This window comes from Lepus europaeus, chromosome 3 (genome assembly GCF_033115175.1).
Source record: "Lepus europaeus isolate LE1 chromosome 3, mLepTim1.pri, whole genome shotgun sequence".
Lineage (NCBI taxonomy): Eukaryota > Metazoa > Chordata > Mammalia > Lagomorpha > Leporidae > Lepus > Lepus europaeus.
Window position 1 is genome coordinate 103,032,515 of NC_084829.1, and position 22,593 is coordinate 103,055,107.

The 22,593-nt window shown below is 39.5% G+C and overlaps 1 protein-coding gene across 1 annotated transcript in view; it reads left to right on the plus strand.

Moving 5' to 3' along the window:
- Positions 1-22,593, plus strand: part of LIN28B (lin-28 homolog B) — a 121,189-nt gene that overhangs the window by 57,403 nt on the left and 41,193 nt on the right. Inside the window, exon 3 of the mRNA XM_062187640.1 lies at positions 21,725-21,909. Coding sequence (XP_062043624.1) covers positions 21,725-21,909 — 185 coding nt within the window. The remainder of the gene's footprint in view (positions 1-21,724; positions 21,910-22,593) is intronic.

Sequence of the window (22,593 nt, forward strand, 5' to 3'; positions counted from 1 at the left end):
ACACCACAGTGCTGGCTCCCGCAATGACAGTATTTCTAATGTTCAGTAACCACGTGGCTGGTTAGTAGTTACCACCTTGGACAGAGCAAGTATAGGACATTTCTGTCTATCATTGCATAAAGTTCTATTGATCAGCACTCCTCTGCAGCATATCTTCTCAGGAAGTCATCAATACTGACTCATTGATGGCTTTTAAAGTGTAGGTTTATTGAAGAAACACTGTTGTGGTTTTTTTTTTTTTTTAAATTGAACAGATGTTCTTATAACTTTGACAGTATATTGCAATGACACAGATTTGTGAGTTAGCTAACTATACTACTATAGCGGAAAGTTTCATTCAGGTTAATCAGTAGTAGAAGCTACTCAGCCTGTGAAGCTGGGCTTGTGGGTAATAGCATGGTAGTAAAAAGGATTCTAACTTTGAAGTCAGGAAGCATGTAATCGTGTCTTAGCTTGTCACTAGCCAGTTATAAGACTTTGGGCATGTTAATCTGTGATTTAATTTCTTCTTCTCTAGATTGCAGATTTAAATGCCATCCTTTTTAAAAATCCCTTCTGTCAGGGTGGGCATTTGGCACAGACACCACTTGGGTCACCCACATCCCCTATTCCAGATCAGATTGTCTGGCTCAGCCCTGGCTCCTCTGTTCCCAATCCAGCTTCCTGCTAATACACACCCTGGAAGACAACGGATAATTCAAGGACTTGGGTCCTTTCCACACACATGGGAGACCCAGATGGAGTTCTGAACTCCTGATTTTGGTCTGCCCAGCTATTGTGGGCATTTTGAGGGAATGATCCAACAGTTGGAAGATATTGCTCTGGCTCTCCATGTTTCAAATAAAATGAAAATAAGTAAATAATAGTATGAAACAAAATTTCCTCTTGTTATAATAGTTAATTCTGGGCATTTTATCCCACCAAGTACAACTGTTAAAAAAGACCTATGAATAGGGCCAGCGCTGTGGCGTAGTGGGTAAAGCCACTGCCTGTAGTGCCAGCATCCTATATGGGCACTCCACTTCTAATCTGGCTCTCTGCTATGGCCTGGGAAAGCAGTAGAAGATGGCCCAAGTCCTTGGGCCCCTGTACCCACGTGGGAGACCCGGAAGAAGCTCTTGGCTCCTGGCTTCAGATCAGCACAGCTCCAGCCATTGCAGACAATTAGGGAGAGAACCAGCAAATGGAAGACTCTCTCTCTCTCTCTCTCTCTCTCTCTCTCTCTCTCTCTCTCTCTCCCTCTTTCTCCCCCCTCCTTCCCTCCCTCCCTCCCTCTCTCTCCCTTTCCCTTCCCCCCCCTCCCTCTCTCCTTCTCTCCCTTCCCTGCCCCCGCCTCTCCTTCTCTCTCTGTATAACTCTGACTTTCAAATAAATCTAAAAAAAAAAGATCTATGATTTTAAATGACAAAGATAATACAAAGAGAAGGAAAAAAATGTTGATCAAATTACTAAGAGAATCATACCCTTATGAAAATCAGTTTAAGATAGAGCAGTTAACTCTGGAAACCATAAACCACTGCCCAAGAATACAAGAAGGACTCTGTTGGTCTTAAATTGTAGCAGCGTAGGGCCAGAGCTGTGGCAAAGCAGTAAAGCTGCCACCTGCAGTGCCGGCATCCCATATGGACACCAGTTCAAGTCCCCTCTGCTCCACTTCCAATCCAGCTCTCAGCTATGGCCTGGAAAAGCAGTGGAAGATGGCCCAAATCCTTGGGCCTCTGCACCCATGTGGGAGACCTGGAGGAAGCTCCTGACTCCTGGCTTCAGATTGGCACAGCTCCAGCCATCACGGCCATCTGGGGAGTGAACCATTGGATAGAAGACCTCTCTCTCTCTCTGCCTCTCTGTAACTCTGCCTTTCCAAAAAAGAAAAAGACTTCAAGAATTTAAAAAAGACCTATAAAAAATTGTAGCAGCTTTTCATAAATACTGTTTTCATCATATTCACTTATGCATAAAATTCTTTACTTACTTTGGAATCCTATTTTAGTATTACTTCTGTTCCCTAGCCCTGAGACCTTCAGCAAATTACATAACCTACTGCTTCAGTTTTCCTATTAGATGAATGAAATAATGTAGTCTGTTGTCATGTCAGAGAAAAAGACATGATTATAACAATAGGGGAGTTCTGTCTCTTGTGTACCAGATATTATGAAAACAGAAAGAGGGGCCAGGGCTGTGGCGCAGCAGGTTAAAGCCATGGCCTGCAGCACTGGCAACCAATATGGGTGCCAGTTCAAGTCCCTGCTGCTCCACTTCTAATCTAGCTCCCTGCGCCTGGGAAAGCAGTGGAAGGTGGTCCAAGTGCTTGGGCCTCTGTACCCATGTAGGAGACCCAGAAGAAGCTGCTGGCTCTTGACTTCAGCCTGGTCTAGCCCCAGCTGTTGGGGCCATTTGGAGAGTGAACCAGAGATGGAAAATCTCTGTCTCTTTCTCTTTCTCTGTTATCTCTGCCTTTCAAATAAATAAATAAATAAATAAATCTTCAAAAAAAAGAATTAAGCCTTGGAATATTTGCAGGATGTAGAAAATAATGATCAACAAGAATTTAAACTTCACCTTGAACACTGTGGAAATGCATTCAAAAGATTTTGAGCCAGTATGTTTGAGTGGTGGCTACATGAAGAAATGGGGAGCAGATGAGCACATTGTGCTGAAGAGTGATCACTGTAGCAACAATGTGGAGAATGGATTAAAGGCTGAGACACCAGTGGGAAGCTAGTCGTACACTGTGGAATGGTGAAGAATTGTACTGGGAACTTGAAGGAAGGAAACAGATTCTGCAGTTAAGGAAGTAAAATCAGTATTAACTGAACTTGGTGGCCAGTTGAAATGGGAATAAAGGAGATGGAGGTTTCTGTCTCAAGCATTGGAATTGTGGCTTTTCACTGGGAAAGGAACACATTAAGAAAAATTGACTTGAGAGGTAAGCAGTGTGTGAGATCAAGTCGGAGCCCGACTTCCTAGTTCAAATCCTGACTGCCGTGTGTTAGCTCTGTGGCCCTGGGCGTGTTGCTGCTTTGTGCCTCAGAGTCCTACATCAGCTTCATTTGTACATGGGCTAACAGGCTGGAAATTCATAAAACAGTTACTGGTGTACAAGACACTGGGTGTGCTTGCTGTTACTCTTAGTGGAGGATATGAATTAGTTATATTTTAGATGTAATGAGAAAGAGTCATGGGGAAATACATGTAAGCAATGAAATACACAAGGCCTCGGAGCTGCTTGGTAGAGAAGGCTGGGCTGGAGGAATGAAGTTATAAGGTATGGGAGTTAATGAATAGCAGATGAAACCAAGGAAATATTGAAAATACCCTAGAGGAAGTGGGTACAGTGGGAAGGCGGCCAAGAGGGAACACTAGTGAACCGTAATTTAAGAGTTGAGGAAAACAAGGGGGAGTGGACAGACATGAGGAAGAGAGTTAGGCCTTTGGGTCCCAGATAGCAGGGGGAGTGAGGGAGTAAGTGATGATATGAAATGCGTAAAGCTGATGAGTGTGATAAAGAGTGAAAAATTCACTGAACTTGTATCACAGAGTTCACAGGATGACCTTAGAACATTTTGGTTTTATAGAGATTTGGGGACACATGTCACATTACCAAGGACTGAGGGATAAACAGGTGAAAGGGTCTCCTCCACTAAGATTTCATTTTTTATTTAATTTTACAAAGTATAATTGAAAAAATATAGTTAAAAAATCAAATAAAAGGAAAAAATAAAATATTCCTGCGCCCTCTTCCTCTTCCTTTACTCCCTATTTTTTGATACAAACAACCAAATTTAAAGTGTGTCTCTGTTTCTTTAGGAATTACTGTCATGTTTCATACTGTTAGTTTTCTTTTTCTCACCAGATACTATCTGTACCCTTTACTATAGAAGATAAGAATTTAGATTATTTATTACATCGCCTTTTCTGCTATTCCTCTAAAAAATGTTTAGCACATTTGGATAAATAATAGTTTATTGCTATATAAATATTATTCACAGTAGAATTACAGTATACTGTGATTGCTTTTCATTTATTAATAAGAATAGCCATTGCAGATAAAGTTGCTTTTTTCTTTGAATTCTCTGTATGTATCATCTTCAACAGAATGGGAAATCTGTTTTCAATGACATCTGCCATTTCTTTTTCTTTTTTTTTTTTTCTTGTTGGAGAGTCCTTGCTGTAGCTTGCCGCAGTCTTGCTTGGTCTAAATAGTAAATTACTTAATTTTCATTTTATTTTAAAGGCAGAGAGAGGGAGGGAGAAAGAGAGAAATCTTCCATCCACTGATTCACTCACCATGTGACAACAACAGCCCAGGTTGGGCCAGACTGAAGCCAGGAGTCCAGGTCTCAATCCAGGTTTCCCACATGTGTGGTAGGGCCTTAAGTATTTGAGCCATCACCTGCTGCCTCCTAGGGTGCACATTAACAAGAAGTTGGTATTGGAAGCAAAGCCAAGTTTACTTCCCAAAAGGCCACAATAGCCACAGCTGAGCCAACAAAGAGCCAGGAGCCAGGAGCTTCCTTAGGGTCTCCCAGGTGGATGCAGGGGCTCAAGGACTCAGACCATCTTCCACTGCTTTCCCAGGTGCATTAGCAGGGAGCTGGATAGGAGTAGAGCAACTGGGATTTGAACCGTATTGGATGGTGGTGCTGCAGGTGGCAGCTTAATTTGCAGCACCATAACACTGGGCCTCCTGCCTTACCCCCACCAAGCGGAATCTTAACTGATACACCAAATGCCCCCTCTTGTTTTCACATTGCTTAAAGTCAAAAAGTTTAGATTTTTTTTTAAAAGATTTATTTTATTTATTTGAAAGACAGAGTTAAAAAGGAAACTTGTTGAAGTGAAATGGACACTATGAGAAACAATGACTTGATCAACCCTTGTCCTGACTGTTGATGAACAACTTAATACTTTATCCCTTTTAGTATTTTGTTGTTGTTGTTCTACTTAGTGCTATTGGTTGAACTCTTTAACTAACACACAATTATTCTTAGGTGTTTAAATTTAACTGCAAAGTGATCCCTGTTAAATACAAGAGTAGGAATAAGAAAGGGAAGAGATGTTTAGCACATGCTCAATCAGAATTGCCCCGAATGGTAGAGTTAGAAACGTGCCTGGGGATTCCAGTTCAATCCCAACAAGGTGGCATGTACCAATGCCATCTCACTAGTCAAAGTGATCAGTTTCAGTTCATAATTGATCATAATGATAGGATTAAGAGTCAAAGGGATCACATAAACAAGACTAGTGTCTGCTAATACTAACTGATAGAATTAAAAAGGAGAGAACGATCCAACATGGGAAGCAGGATACACAGCAGACTCATAGAATGGCAGATGTCCTAAACAGCACTCTGACCTCAGAATCAGCCCTTAAGGCATTCGGATCTGGCTAAAAAGCCCATGAGAGTATTTCAGGCATGGAAAGCCAAGACACTCTGGCAAAACAAACAAACAAACAAACAAAAAAACAACTGAAAGATCTCTGTGAGTGAGATCCCAGCAGAAAGAATGGGCCATCAAAGAAGGAGGTACCTTTCTCTGAAGGGAGGAGAAAACTTACACTTTGACTATGGCCTTGTCTAAATAAGATTGGAGTTGGTGAACTCAAAAAGCTTCCATAGCCTTGACAACTCATGACAAGAGCCTAGGGTGATTACTGACACCATAAACAAGAGTGTCAATTATTAAATCAACAACAAGAGTCACTGTGCACTTACTCCCCATGTGGGATCTCTGTCCTTACTGTGTTGTACTATGTGAATCAATGGTATAACTAGTACGCAAACAGTACTTTACACTTTGTGTTTCTGTGTGGGTGCAAACTGTTGAAATCTTTACTTAATATATACTAAATTGATCTTCTGTATATAAAGATAATTGAAAATGAATTTTGATGTGAATGGGATGGGAGAGGGAGCAGGAGATGGGAGGGTTGCAGGTGGGAGGGAAGTTATTGGAGGGGAAAGCTATTGTAATCCATAAACTGTACTTTGGAAATTTATATTTATTAAATAAAAATTTTAAAAAAGAAAAAAACAATTAAAAAAAAGAGTTACAGAGAGAGGTAGAGACAGAGAGAAAGGTCTTCCATCCACTGGTTCACTACCCAGATGGCCACAACGGCCGGAGCTGCGCCAATCCAAAGCCAGGAGCCAGGAGCTTCCTCTGGGTCTCCCAAATGGGTACAGGGGCCCAAGGACTTGGGCCATCTTCTACTGCTTTCTCAGGCCATAGCAGAGAGCTGGATCAGAAGAGGAGCAGCCGGGACTAGAACCGGCACCCATATGGGATGCCAGCACTTCAGGTCAGGGCTTTAAACCACTGTGCCACAGCGCCAACCCCTAGATGTGTTTTTATTACTTGTGCAGCTTGAGAAGTTCCTGTTATTTCCTTAACCTGCAGGTAAAGTGGTTACACTTGTTGATTCATTTATTGATAGTGTTCAATATATTATCATATGCATGCCAGTCTTAATACTTTATAAAGATAAGAATGATGATATCTTTAGGCTGGCGCTGTGGCTCACTTGGCTAATCCTCTGTCTGTGGCGCCGGTACCCTGGGTTCTAGTCCCAGTTGGGGCGTCGGGTTCTGTCCCGGTTGCTCCTCTTCCAGTCCAGTTCTCTGCTGTGGCCTGGGAAGGCAGTGGAGGATGGCTCAAGTGCTTAGCCCTGCACCCGCGTGGGAGACCAGGGGGAAGCACCTGGCTCCTAGCTTTGGATCGGCGCAGCACGCTGGCCTTAGCAGCCATTTGGGGGGTGAACCAACAGAAGGAAGACCTTTCTCTCTGTCTAACTCTGCCTGTCAAAAAAAAAAAAAAAAAGAATGATGATATCTTTAAATTATAATTTAAAGTAAACATAACATCTCATAAAATTTCTTGTGTTAAAGATGTATTTTTAAAAATACTTTTAAATGAAATAGTTGAAACATAGAAAAAAGTGGAAAGAATTTTAACAGTGAGTGCCATTACACACAATATGTAGATTATGTAATTAACATTTTTCTAAACTTTTTTCCTTATATGACTCTACATCTATTATTCCTTTATGGATCCATCTGTCTTCCTTTTGATGAATTTTAAAAGAAGCTGCAGACATCAATACACTCTTCCCTCTCAGTCATTAGGCAGTCCTATCATTCGCTAGAATTCAATATCTTTTTAGAGATAAAATTGATGGACATTGAAATGTGTGAATTGTAAGTGCATCATTCAATAACTTTGGCAATTGCCTACTCTTTTGTAACCCTAACTGCTCTTAACATTGTATATTTTGTATATTACTGTCACTCCAGAAAGATCCTTGTGTGTCCTTCTTCAATCTATACATCCACTAACAGGAAACAGCTATGTAATTTTTTTCCCGAGCATAGCTTAGTTTTGTCTTTCATAGAACTTCACAGAAATGGAATCATGCACTCTCTACTGATGTTTTTCTAAAACTTCCTTCACTTTATATTGTTGGGAGATAATTTTCTTTGGATCTGTCACTCAAGATTGCTGCATGTCCTGTGAGTGAAGCTCTTACTGCTCTTTGTCCAGTCTTTCTTTTCACAGATGTTTATGTAGTTAATGCTTTGGAACATAGAGATTGCATTTCCTTCCAGAATAAAGGGCAAGCTTGCTTACTGCCCATTATAAAAAATTCAGGTTTCCTAAGGTCAGGGTTCCTGTCTTGTAATGCAACCCACTGGATATATAGGTTTCATCTGACCTTCTTCCTGTCATCATGTGGGAATTGGAGCCTCTAAAACCAACACAAAAATGCTGATACTTGGGCTTCAACTACTGTTGCTCTGAATACTAAACTATACTTTCTTTCTGATGCTGTAGTATCATGCCTTCACAGTACTAGCATCTGTGAAATTGTGGCAGCCTAGGTTGTGAGCTTGCACTGGAGGCAAAACTCCAAGACCCATTGTCTTTTTTTTACCTTTATTTATGTTGTATATACCAGCAATAAGTATTTATTACTGAGTAATATTCTATTATATGTATATAAAAATTTGCTTATCTTTACTTTTGTTTAAGGTAGCTCTGTTGCTTACAATTTTTGCCTATTAAGGATAAACATATTATAAACATTTGCACAGAAGTCTTTAGACATGTGTTTTAATTTCTCTTGGATAAATACTTAGGAGTAGAACCCAGGGTCATATGGCAAGTACATGTTTAATTCTGTTAGCAATTGAAGAACTTTTTCCACAGTAGATCAGTCATTTCATATCTCTGGCAACAGTGTGTATGAGTTCTAGTTACTCCACATCCTCAGCAACTTGTAAACCATTTTAGTAGATGTGGACTATATTGTGGTTTTTTATTTATTTATTTTTTTGGAAGACTACCAATGTTGAGCAACTTTTTTGTGCTTATTTTTATACATATATCTTTTCCCATAGGCATATCTATTCGAGTCTTTTGCCTACTTTTAAAAATACAGTTACATTTTGCTAGCCTTCTTATAAAAGACTTTATCCAGCTTGAGCAACCTAGTTTTTTCTTTTAAAGATTTGTTTTTTTTATTTGAAAGGCAGAGTTACAGAGATAGAGGGAGAGACAGAGCGAAATCTTCCATCCAGTGGTTCACTCCCCAGATGGCCACAACAGCCAGGGCTGGGCCAGGCCAAAGCTAAGAGCCAGGAGCTTCTTCCGGGTCTTCCACATGGGTGCAGGGGCCCAAGCACTCGGACCATCTCCGTCTGCTTTCCCAGGTGCATTAGGAGGGAACAAGATTCAAAGTGAAGCAGCCAGGACTTGAACCAGTGCCCATATGGGATGTTGGCACTGCAGGCAGAGGCTTAACCTTCTGTGCCACAGCGCAGCCCAGCTAACCTAGTTTTTAAGAGACCCTTTGCTTCTGGAAGGTGATCCAAAAGTCTGGATTAAATGGTGTTTTTTCCATAAGGCTGACAGTACCCTGAGCATAACCCTGGGAAGGGGTGCTGGGATGGATAAAGCAAAGAGCCACAGGTCAAGTCTTTGGAAGACAAATACAAGTTAATATATGGAATGATGTGTCAGGAAAATGAATATATATATGGCATTTATGAAGAGATACAAGAACTCCCATGCCAAATATTGTTTAAAGGTTTATTTATTTATTTGAAAGTTAAGGTTACACAGAGAGAGAAGGAGAGGCAGAGAGAGAAAGGTCTTCCATCTGCTGGTTCACTCCCCAATTGGCCACAATGGCTGGAGCTGAGCCAATCCAAAGCCACGAGCAAGGGTCTTCTGGATTTCCCACATGGGTGCAGGGGCCCAAGGACTTGAGTTATCTTCTGCTTTCCCAGGCCATAGCAGAGAGCTGGATTGGAAGTGGAGCAGCCAGGGCTCGAACTGGCACCCATACGGGATGCTGGCACTGTAGGCGGCAGCTTTACCCACTATGCCACAGTGCTGGCCTTCCCCATGTCAAATTAATTTGTTTTTGATGTGGAGTAGGGACTGAGAGATTGTGGATATTCAGGAATTTCCTATCTAAGAAGATCATCTCAAACAGGGAAAGATAGTTAAATTCAGTGTGATCTTCAGCAAGTAGTTTTGTCAAAGTAATTTCTTTTCTCTTTTAAAATTCTTTCTCTGAATAGCTGATAAGAACATTTATCAGAGATTTGATTGTCACATTATTCTGTAGAGCAGGAGTCAGAACACCATGGCCAAATCCAGCCCACTGTCTTTTTTTTTTTTTCCTTCACAGGAAGTTGTAAATGTATATATGTTTCTGTGTAACTTTTACTCTTCCTCCGAATGATAAAACCATGAAATTGGGATTGGTAAAATCCCCTCTTAGTCACTTTGCATTGCTATATATAACACATACCATAGCCCAGGGGACTTTAAAAACATACATCCGCACCCCCCACCCCTACCCCCGCAGTTCTGGAGGCTGGGACGTTCAAGATGAAGGAGCCGAGGGATTCTGTGTCTGTCCAGGGCTGTCTTGCTGATTTGTAGACAGCCCCCCTTTTTCTGTAGCCTAGACTGAAAGAGAGAGAGAGATTGAGAACATGTCTCTGGTGTTTCCTTTTTTAAGGGAATGAATGCTCCATCCGCATGGCTGAATTACTTCCTGCCCCGTAACACTATCATATCAAGAATTAGGGCTTTAACACATGAATTCTGGAGGGGCACAAACATTCAGGCCATAGTAAATCTGCAGAATTTATTGAGATGTCAGCAGTTACATATCTATTCATTTGAATGTGTATGTGTGCTGCCCATTGTTGTTGGACTCTTTTTCTATTATTGAGTTGTAAGAGTTCTTTATATATCCAGAAAACCAGTCCATTATCAGATGTGTTTTGTGAATATTTTCTCCCGATTCTGTCTTTCCTATATATTTTCAACAGTGTCTTTTGATGTGTACAAGTGATGAAATCTCATTGTAGCTATTGCTTTATATGTCCCAAGAAATGTTTGCCTACCCCAGTCCTCAGAAGCTTTTTCCTCTAAAAGCTTCATGGTTTTGGTTTTTTTGACTAGGTCTGTGATCAGCACTACTTATTGAAAAGACCTCTTCTCCTTAATGGAGTGCTTTCACATCTTTGCCAGAAGTCGGATTACCAATGCTCAAACCTGGCTATTGGAGTCATTTGAAGAACGAAATAGTGGGTGGAAGATCACTGTACCTGCTCCTACTCCCTGCCATTCTGCTTTGAAATAAATAAATAATTAAATTTTTGAGGGAAAAATAAAAGGAAGTTCAGGGATGTAAAAATACTAATCAGGTGAAGGTAAAGGACAAAGGTAGGTTGGATCCAAGGAAATAGCAGGTGAAAACGTTCAACACAATGTCTGCCTTTGAATAGATTCTCGTCACATCTTTGCTTTTTCCAGTGAGTAGTGGAACACACTGTATACTTCTAAAAATAGGATAGGGGCCTGTGTTGTGGCATAGTGGGTGAAGCTGCCACCTGTGCCACCTGTATCCCATATGGATGCCAGATTGTGTCCCAGCTGCCCTACTTCTAATCCAGCTCCCTGCTAGTGGCCTGGGAAAACCAGTGGAAGAAGGCCCAAGTGCTTGGAGAGACTTGGAGACTTGGATGACTCTCCTGGCTTTTGGCTTCAGGTTGGCTCAGTCTGGTCATTGTGACCAATTGGGGAGCGAACCAGAAAGTGGAGAACCTCTCTTTGTCTCTCCCTCTCTCTCTGTAACTCTGACTTACAAATAAGTAAATACATTTTTTTAAAAAGTGGTACAGACTGTTTTTTAACTTACTTTCATGTGTCCTCAGTTTTGAAGTACAAGCCGGAGGGCAGTACTTAACTAATAGTTCCTGTAACATTTTCCTTTAATATTCAAGACAAGTAAGGTGGCTAGGTGTTTGGCTCAGCAGTTAAGACACTTACATCCTGTGTCAGAGCACCTGGTTTTTTTTTTTTTTTTTTTTTTCCCTTCTTAAAATATTTATTTATTTGAAAGGTAGAGTGACAAAGAAAGGGTTGGGGGAAAGCAGGAGATCTTCCATCCTCTGGGTCACTCATCAAATGGCTACAACATGCTCAGCCATGCTGAAGCCAGGAGCCTGCAACTACATCTAGTTCTCCAACATGGGTGTCAGGATTGCTGTACTTGGGCCATCTTCTTCTGCTTTCCTAGGTATATTAGCAGGGAGCAGGACCAGAGGCAGAGCAGCTAAAACTCCAGCTGTCTCCAATATGGGATGCTGCTGTTACAAGCAGCAGCTTAAGTCCCTGCCTGACAACACCAGCCCCAGAGTACCTGGTTTTGTTTCCTGGCTTCAACTCCTGATTCCAGCTACCTAATAATGAGGATCCATGGAGGTAGTCATGATGGCTCAAATAATCGGGTTCCTTCCACCCCACATTGGAGACCTGGATTGAGTTCTTGGCTTTAGTTCAGCCCAGACCCAGGCACTGAGAGCTTGGTGAGTGAATCAGCAGATGGGAGTGCTTGTACACTTGTGTTCTCTCTCTCTCTCTCTCTCTCTGTTTTTCTCTCTCTCTCTGCCAAATAAATAAATAAATGAAAGTTGTTTTTCATCCTATTATGTGAAATTTAATGATTAAATTGAATTAGATAGATAGATTTAAACTCTTAGTAAACATGGACTTTTACACTGGCATCATACTTCTTTTAACTTTTATTTTCTTAAGGTATGTGAATAAAGAACTAAAATCTTCCTTTTCTTGGGTGAACTGGGCAATACAAAGAATGCATAATACCCATTCATTTCCATCTGTGTCCATATAGACAAAATGAAGTCATATGATTAAAAAAATTCCTACCATTCGTGATAGTGATCCTACATTTTTTTTTAACAGAAATGAGGGAAACCTGCCCAGTGGCAAGCAGCTTATCCACAGTTGTGGGATACACAGTGGTTGTGGCACCAGAGCTGGAGCCCAAAGATCTTGACTCAGTCCTGAGCTCTTCTGTCGTGCTCTTCTGGGTGCCTCAGGCTTAAGGGTTCCTGGAGTATCAGGCTGTTAATTGACTTTTTCAAGGAGTGGTGATAAAGAAGGCCAGATTTGGCCAACTGCATTAGATGATCATTTCTGACTTGGCGTTGTCTTCCAAAGATTTGTGTATACTATTACATCAGTGTCTCTATCCGTACTAACAATACATTGTTATGTGGGACACATAATAATTTATAGTAGGAAATATGTATAACTCTGAAATGTTTTACAAAATCAGTTTCTCCTGTCTTTTTTTTAAAAACTATTTGTAATAATCTTTTGCTAAGATTATTATGGTTACCTTTTAACAGGCTTCCCACATATATTCTTCCTGTTTTCTAACATCTACATTATTGCCAAAGCAGTTATATGTTTTAAAACACTGATTTGATCTTGCAACCTCTAAAAGAAAAAAAAGTGAGTAGATATGGTAGTAGACCTCATCAAATACTTAAGAAATCAATCATAAGTTTTCATCATCTGTCTCTAGCTTACTGTTTTCCAACCTCATTTTTGGTGACCCTCTTCAAAGGAATACCCTTAAACTATTCTAGTTGCCATCCTCAAACTTACACTAACTATCCTGAACAAGCATATGGGTAAACCTTTAATTTAATTTGGATTGCTGTCTTTCATCTCCATTAATATCCATTGAAACCACTCTCTTTTTAAAAAGATATATTTATTTATTTAAAAGGCAGAGTTATAGAGAGGAAGGCAGAGAGAAGAAAAGGGATCTTCTGTCCACTGGTTCACTCCCCAAATTGCCACAGCGGGCAGAGCTGGGCTGATCTGAACCTGGTCCAATATAAAGCCAGGAGCCAGGAACTTCTTCCCAGTCTCCCATGTGGGTGCAGGGGCTCAGGATGGACTTGGACCATCTACTTGTTGCTTTTTCAGGTGCATTAACAGAGCGTTGAATCAGAAGAGGAGCAGCCCTGACTTGAACTGGCACCTATAAGAGATGCTGGCACTGCATACAGCAGCTTTACCCACCACACACAGCGCCAGCCCTTTGCTCTCTATGCACTCAAAAACGTTCCTTGTATCTAAAAGGTTCCATAATGCCTCTACCTGGTATAGACCTCTGCTTGGTATTATTTCTGTTAGTTTAGAGAAACTTCCTTATATTACTCATTTAATAATTTTCCCCCTATTTTTTATATTCTCTCTCCCCAGAACTCAAGTTAAATTTGAATCTTTATCTTTTTGGGTTCCTCCTCTGCATTTATTGTTTTTTCTCTCATGCAATCCTTCCTTCCTTCCATTTGCCTATGTATAGTTAGTTTATATCCTGAGAAATTTTCTACTCTTTTACTTCCAACCCACCTAATCTTAGCAATCATTTTAATTTTCTTAGAATGTTTTTTTCAATTTCCTGGCCTTTTAATCTTGTTTTATTAGTGTTATATCTCTCATATCTCTGGATATTGAATTTAACATTTCTTTTGTTCTCTCATTTGTTTTTGCCTTTGTTATGCTGCAATTTAAAAAAAAATTGTTTATTTAAAATGCAGAGTAACAGAGGAGGAAAGGGAAAGAAAGAGGGGGAGCAAGAGAGAGAAAGAGAGCTATCTTCTTCCTGCTGGCTCACTCTGCAAATGCCCACTAGAGCCAGGGCTGGGCCAGGCCAAAGCCAGGATCCAGGAACTCCATTCAAGTCTTCCTTGTGGACGGCAAGGACTCAAGTTCTTAAGCCATCATCTCCTTCTTTCCCAGGCGCATTAGCAGGAAGCTGAATCAGAAGTGGAGCAGCTGGAACTTGGACTGGTGCTTAGATATAGCGTGCAAACTCCCAAGTAGCAGCTTAACCTGTCGCACTACAATACCATTCCCAGCCATGCTGCACACTTTGAGATTCTTGGGTGGCTCCTCAGATAATGTGAAGGAGTGATAAGAATAAGGGATGGCCGGCGCCGTGGCTCAACAGGCTAATCCTCCGCCTTGCGGCGCTGGCACACCGGGTTCTAGTCCCGGTCAGGGCACCGATCCTGTCCCGGTTGCCCCTCTTCCAGGCCAGCTCTCTGCTGTGGCCAGGGAGTGCAGTGGAGGATGGCCCAAGTCCTTGGGCCCTGCACCCCATGGGAGACCAGGAGAAGCACCTGGCTCCTGCCATCGGAACAGCGCGGTGCGCTGGCCGCAGCGCGCTACCGCGGCGGCCATTAGAGGGTGAACCAACGGCAAAGGAAGACCTTTCTCTCTCTCTCTCTCTCTCTCTCTCTCACTGTCCACTCTGCCTGTCAAAAAAAAAAAAAAAAAAAAAGAATAAGGGATGAGTATGATGTAAGATTGAGTGTGTAGGGATTCAGTGGCTTCTTTACTGAGAAAATGAATTTTAGCTATATGTAGTATCAAATATTTCATTGGTTCCCTAGATATTTCTTCCCAGTTTCTTTAGAGAAAGGCCCATATTGTTTCCCTTGAGGCACTGTTTGACTGTTTTCATGTGTTGTAGGTAGGTATAGGGATGAGAGGATGAAATGGACATCTTGTTCTTGTTCATGGATTCCCCACCAAGCCCGCAGCTTGCTTCTGCCCTTTGTCCATGTTCAATCTGAGCATAGTCTCAGCGTTCTTTAGGAATTCGAGTCTCTACTTCTGCTGCAGTTTTCAGTCAGCACTCCCAACTTACAGAAGCTTGTTGAATTATATTTTCTGTTGATGGCACCATTCTCATTCTCTTACTTATTCTGTTAAAAATTTTTTTGACTGTCATTCTGATGACTTTTAAAGTGTAACATGAGACCTCTGTCAGTCTGTCATTTCGACCTGGAAGGCAGTTTATGCTTTCTAGAGAAGAAAATCTCCTGCCTCTAAGGAGAACCAGGGATTACAGTTTAGAAACATTTCTGAATTTTCACAGTCCACTTAGAAAGAAATAATATGTGCCAAGAGAGATCATTACTATCTGTATAGATATCTTAGTAGAAATACTTGGCAAATAAAGTATAATATTTGGACTGCTTTCACATGCCTCCATCTACATGTTACTATTCTTTGCAATTTGTTTTTAAACAGATGGAAATAGGGAAAGGAGTATAACAAGGAAATTAAAAGCAAATAAAAGCAAATATTTTTAATTGTGAGCCAGAATGCATTTTAAAAATTGGAATTAAGGGAAATGAGAAACAGGAAACCTTGTTTGGTTGAAAGAAGAGCACAAATGAGAAGTGTTTGATGTGCTACTTAATATATGCACATTTAGAATTGGCCTTTTCAATAATAAGTATATAGTATTGTGGTAGGTATGACAGCAGTTTCTTCTAAATACTTCATTCATTTTGTCATTCCTTTGTTCACTGAATTATTGAATGAATATTCAGTAACTGTGATTCTCTTCTATAGAGAATAAACTTCTAACTTGTTAAAAAGGTGGGGGGGGGGGGCACAGATGAAAATGAAAGCCCAAACACCGAAAGTTCTACCTTATGTAACTCTTAGTATAGATTAAACAAAAATGTACATGAAGTTGTTCAGGTAAGTGGTTGTTCATGGTAGGTAGCTCTTCATAGATCACATCAAATTTGGATATTTCCTTAGAAAATTTGAGTAGGGGAAGGCAGTTGGCTCAGTGGTGAAAACACTGCTTAGACTGCCTTCATGCCACACCAGACTGCTCAAGTTCCAGCTACCCGACTTGTGATCCTGCTTCCTGCTAACGTGTACCCTGGGAGGCAGCAGTGGTGGCTCAAGTCCTTGGGTCTCTGATACCCACATGGGAGACCCAGATTCATTTCGGAGTTTCTGAAATGATTCAGCCTGGCTCACTCCTACCTATTGCAGGCATTTGGGGAGTGAATAAGTGGATGGAAGTTCTCTCTCTTTTTCCATGTCTCACATAAAGAGAGACTAAGGAAGAACAAGGAAAATAGGTTTATATCAACTTCTAAGTAGAGTCATATGACAGTGTTATCACCCTCAACCATGATAATCCTTTCAGTGCATTCCAGATGTGCTATATACTGTGTCACTTTGACATTAAAATTAAGAAAGTTTATATAGTAGAAGTATGAGCCAGCAAACTGATTTTGCATGAATAACTCATTTAAAGGAATTCAGTCAATGTTTTCCTCTCCTCCTCCAACATGAGAGTCCCACTAATAATCCTTAAGGATTTTCCTGATGCCAAATCTAAAATTCTTTTAAGTACTTATTGAGTGATGGCTATTTGCAGGCATTATGCTAAGCCTTTTGGGAAGTACTAAGATATACATTGCAATCCCTGGCCTTCAGTAAAAGATAAATCCAAAAGAGTAAAGAAAATGGGAGGATAGTATACAAATATTTACCTTATACAGCAGAGTACTATAAAAACCACACAGAATAATCAGTTAAGAGAATGAGAATTCCCAATTTGGCACAATTGAGGATCATTATATAAAGGATTATTTGAGCTATTCCATGAGATTTGCCTAGGATTTTGGTAGACTGCTGTGAGTAGAAAAGTGCATCCTCACCCAGAGTAAACTATAATACAGAGTTAATAAAATCTACAAGGAAATGTAGATTTACTGATGGAGAGGTGTGGGTTAGATTGCGGGACAGGAAGTGGAATGTAAGTAGAGTAGGACTATAAAGGATCTCACCTGCAAACTAAGAGCAGTGTTGTCGATTTCCGAGAAAGGCTGAGATTTATTCAGAGAAAATAAACAGATGTAGGAGAAGCTGTGGAATATAGAGGGGAACTCGTTGCCAAAAATATCTGTGATGAGACTATCAGAAGATAGTGAGGACCTGTGGTAGGATTATGCAGATCAACAAAATAGATGAAAGAGAGATTATTTTTTGGGGGTTTATTAAACTTTTATTTAATGAATATAAATTTCCAAAGTACAGCTTATGGGTTACAATGGCTTCCCTCTCCCAAAACTTCCCTCCCACCCGCAACCCTCCCCTTTCCCGCTCCCTCTCCCCTTCCAATCACATCATGATTCATTTTCAATTCTCTTTATATACAGAAGATCAGTTTAGTATATATTAAGTAACGATTTCAACAGTTTGCCCCCATATAGCAACACAAAGTGAAAAAAAATACTGTTGGAGTACTAGTTATAGCATTAAATAAGAGTGTACAGCACATTAAAGACAGAGATCCTACATAATATTTTTTTTAAAAAATTAATTAATTTTCTATGCCATTTCCAATTTAACACCAGGTTTTTTTTTTTTTCATTTCCAATTATCTTTATATACAGAAGATCGATTCAGTATATAATTAGTAAAGATCACATCAGTTTGTACCCACGCAGAAACACAAAGAGTAAATATACTGTTTCAGTACTAGTTATAGCATCACTGCACATTAGACAACACATTAAGGACAGATCCCACATGGGATGTAAGCACACAGTGACTCCTGTTGCTGACTTAACAATTTGACACTCCTGTTCATGGCGTCAGTCATCTCCCTAGGCTCTAGTCATGAGTTGCCAGGGCTATGGAAGCCTTTAGAATTCACCGACTTCGATCTTATTCTGATAGGGTCATAGTCAAAGTGGAAGTTCTCTCCTCCCTTCAGAGAAAGGTACCTCCTTCTTTGATGGCCCCGTTGAAAGAGAGATTTTGAAGTTACAGATGCACAAGATTCAGCACATGGTTTGGATAAAATTAAGGATTGTAACCGATGTGACTGGGAAAATGGAGGAAACTTGCATAAAAATTGACAAGTAGAGAGGAGAAATTTGAATTTTGTGAACTAATATAGTGAGCTAAGTATCTATTTTCCAACGAGTCTTTTGCTATTTTATAGCTTTTTTGATCTGATAACATAGAGTGAACATTCTCTGTGAACCCTCAGCTTTTTGTTGCAGAGCCTTTATAATTTCTTAAGGATATTTATTATTTTTTTGCCAAGTAGTATAGCTCTAGTGTTATATATACTATCTTGTCTCATATATATATATATATGCGCAAGATATATATATATCTTGTCTCATATATATATATATACACACACACACACACACACACATATATATATATAAAATTTGAGAAGGGAGGCATATATAACAAAACTTTAAAAAGTGCTCTTTCAGAATATCATGATAAATAGCCAGAATTTTGTTGTCCATAAGAATAGAATTTTTCTTAAGATTTGGCAAAGCAGTTTTATTTACAAGTGATACTTAACAAAAATTAAAACAGTGGAAGATGAACTCAAGTTAGTAAAAGTGAACCCATACACTAGGAACTATGAGAAATTAATAAATGATAGAATTTTTGTTACAGAAAAATAACTCTGATTAAAACTGTCCCTTTATTCTCCTCATTTCAGCAGCTGAACTATGCTCTCCTTCATCTAGTTTAAAAGAAATAACCTACATTTTCTTAGTAGGAAGGAAGAAGAAAGGGAATTGAAAGCAAAAGAACTATTTATAGGGGCCAGCGCTGTGGCTTAGCGGGTAAAGCCACTGCCTGGGACACCGGCATCCCATTTGGGCACCAGTTCAGATCCCGGCTGCTCCACTACCGATCCAGCTCTCTACTATGGCCTGGGAAAGCAGTAGAAGATGGCCCAAATGCTTGGGCCCCTGCACCCTCGTGGGAGATCCAGGGGAAGCTCCTGGCTCTTGGCTTCAGATGAACCCAGCTCCAGCCTTTGCAGCCATTTGAGGAGTGAACCAGCGGAAGGAAGACCTTTTCTCTCTGGCTCTGCCTCTCCTTCTCTCTCTCTCTCTCTCTCTCTGCCTCTGCCTCTCTGTAACTCTGCCTTTCAAATACAATAAATAAATCCTTTAAAAATAAATAAATAAGAACTATTTATAGTTAGTGAGAACACTTGGGAGAAAAAAATGAAAAGATGCTTTAGAAATGTGAAAATAACTTCAAAAATACTAATTTGTTATTTCAGAATGTGTAAACAGAATTTTTTTTCTACATACCATCAGACAGCTGCAAAGGCTTCATCAATTTGTAGACTTCAGCATGAAGAGTTTCATTATGTCAGGTGACCTGCACTAGAAACAGGTTAATAAGTCTGTTTTCATGTGTCATATCACTTTCACAATAAATAGCTTCCTTTTGCTTGAATTTCGAAGTGTTTTTATTTGTTCCATGAAATGTTTTGGTTATTTATAACAATAGTAGTCCATTTTATCTGCAGGTTTTATGTTCTAAGACCCCCAGTGGATGTCTGAAACTGAAAATAGTGCTGAACCCTACATTTAATGCGTTTTCCATCTTAACTAAACATTTATGTCTCTGTAGCTTTGATAGTTGAGGTGCAACAGCAACACCAGCACAAATTTCTTTTTCTTTCACAATTTCACAGATAGAAGATTCACTATAGCTATAAATATCAGCATTCTTAACTTAGAATTCTTTCCACTCAACAGGAAGCATTTTATAGCTTTTCTTTGTTATATCTGAGTTGCCAGTGTTGCTGCTTTTGTGCTTTGGGGCCATTAATAATTAAAATAGGAATACTTGAACACAAGTACTGTGGCACCACAGCACTTGATCTAACACATCTTATCTAATAAGATCTTATCTAAGATCTAGCACATCTTATAAGATGACTTCTGAGTGACTAGTGAGTAGGTAGAGTATACAGTGAAGATACACTGGATAAAATGTTGATTCACTATAGCTGGGATGGTGAGAAATTCCATCATAGTCCTCAGAACTGTGTGAAGTTAAAAACTTATAAATTGCTTATTTCTGACACATCCCACTTAGTATTTTTATATTTTGGTTGTTCTCAGGTAGCCCAAACCTTGGAAAGAGGAACTGTGGACAAAGGGAGACTGTTGTATTTACTGATTTTGAAATCTGACAGAGGCAGAGAGTTCCCAATCACTGGTTCACTCCCCACATACCTGCAGTGGCTGAAGCCAGGAGTGGGGATCTCAGTACAGGTCTTTCACATGAATGGCAGGGACTCAAGTACTTGAGCCATCACCTGCTACCTTCCCAGAGTGTGCATTAACGGGAACCTGGAATTGGAAACAGAACCCAGATGTGAACCCTGGCACTGTGATATGGGATGTGTGTGTCCCAAATGGCATCTGAACTGCTGTGCCAAACATCTGCCTGGAATTGCTGTATTTAGCTGCCTTTAGAAGCATGGACTTGAGAGGGGGTTACATGTAATTGAACAAGATTTTTTGTTTTATTGATTATGTAGGAACCTTTTAATGTGCTAATTTGTGAACCCATGGAGAAACAACACACATAGCATTTCACAAACTTAATTTGGCTAGGAACTCCTCTCTAGGCTTTTTCCCCCATGGAGTCTTTTTCAGAAGCACTGTTATTCAGAAATCAGATCACTTGCATTTACAAATAAACAGAAAAGAGATTAAATGACTCATTCAAAACTATGTAGTTATTTATATAAGGATGTGGACTTGAACTAAGGTCCTCCACCATACTGTGTTTCTTTTCTTCTGCCCCACAACTTCAGAAAAGTATTTAAAAATAATATATTTTAAATTATATCTGTAAAATATTCACAGAGGTTTTGAAGAAATAAGTAAAACTAATTATTTTTAGTATATTTTGAATTGGCTGTCTGATGAAAAGAGTACTACTGAAAGAGCCAATGAATAATTAAAGCCATGGTTACAATTTTATAATTAGGAAACTGGGGGGGGGGTGCAGAAAAATCAACTGTCTTTCAAATTGTAAAAATCAATTTCCTCTCAAGTTATAAAAAGCTCAGACAATGCAGTGAAGTGTATACCAGAAAGCTTCCCCACTTTCCCAGAACAGGACTGGAAAAAATGACTATCGTTCACTATCTATAATTCTAACTCTACATAAAGACATAGATACCTTTCAGAAATCTTAATGTTGATGGCTATATGATAGTCACATTGTTCTTTGAGCTTCATTTTTTCAATTAAATGCATACAGATCTAAATATAAATCTTCTCTTAGAAGCTTAATAATATAATACTACTTGGCTCTATTATAATTTAAACAATTTTCAGTCGATAGACATTAGATAATTGTAATTTTTTTAACTAGTCAGTACTGTGGTGTGTTTTGTATTGAAACTTTGTGTGAATATGTCTTCAGTAAAGTCTTTGAAGTAGAATTGCTTGTTAAGAGAACAGATACATTGTATAAGGATTACCAAATTGCCTTAAAAATGGTATTAGTTTATTCTCTCACTGCAGATAGGAAACCTTAAAATGGTATAAATTTCACTAAACTTAAAAGAAAAAAAACCATGACTTTATACTTTTGTAATGGGTAACAGAATATCTTGCTTTGCTAATCTTAAAATTATAGAGATAATTTATAAAACAGTGACGATAATCATGTTCTCACTTTCTCTGCTCCTCCCTTTACAGAGCAAACTATTCATGGAAGGATTTAGAAGCCTAAAAGAAGGAGAACCAGTGGAGTTCACATTTAAAAAATCTTCCAAAGGCCTTGAATCAATACGGGTAACAGGACCTGGTGGGAGCCCCTGTTTAGGAAGTGAAAGAAGACCCAAAGGGAAGACACTACAAAAAAGAAAACCAAAGGGAGATAGGTAAGCATTTTCCTTTGCCAAATGTATGAGCTTATTCTGCTTGGGGAAGATGTTTGAAAATTTATTTGTTTTATTATGTTAATGGACTTTATATAACCTAGCCAAAAGAAAATGCCACCACTGTGGTGAGCTGGATGAAGCTGTCTTGCCACTGGCATTATCTATAAAGTGTACTGAACTGAGCACTCAGCATCAAGTGTTAAATAGTGCCTTGACTTCCATTTCTACCAAATAGCTGAGACCCCCAGGTGAGGGGCGGAAGTTCCCAAAAGAGGTGCCTCTGTATGTGCAGAATTTGCCAGCATACCACCTATTCTTTCAAATTAAAATATATGTATTGTTCTGACTGATTTTAAAAATTCAATGCAAAAACACTAAAAAAAAGAAAAGAAAGAAAAATCACTTGAAATTTGAGGTCAAAATCAAATAAATGTGTATGCTATTTTGAAACTTGTAATTTTGTTTTTTCACTGGAAAGTATACCACAGAATATTTTATTTTAATCAGTGACACTTGTATATATTCTCACTATATGAATGAATCAAAATTTAATTTTTTTAAAGATTTATTTATTTATTTGAAAGAGTTACAGAGAGAAAGGGAAAGACAGAGAGAGATCTTCCATCTGCTGTTTTACTCCCCAGATGGCCACAATAGCCCATAAAGACTCCTATACTGAAACTG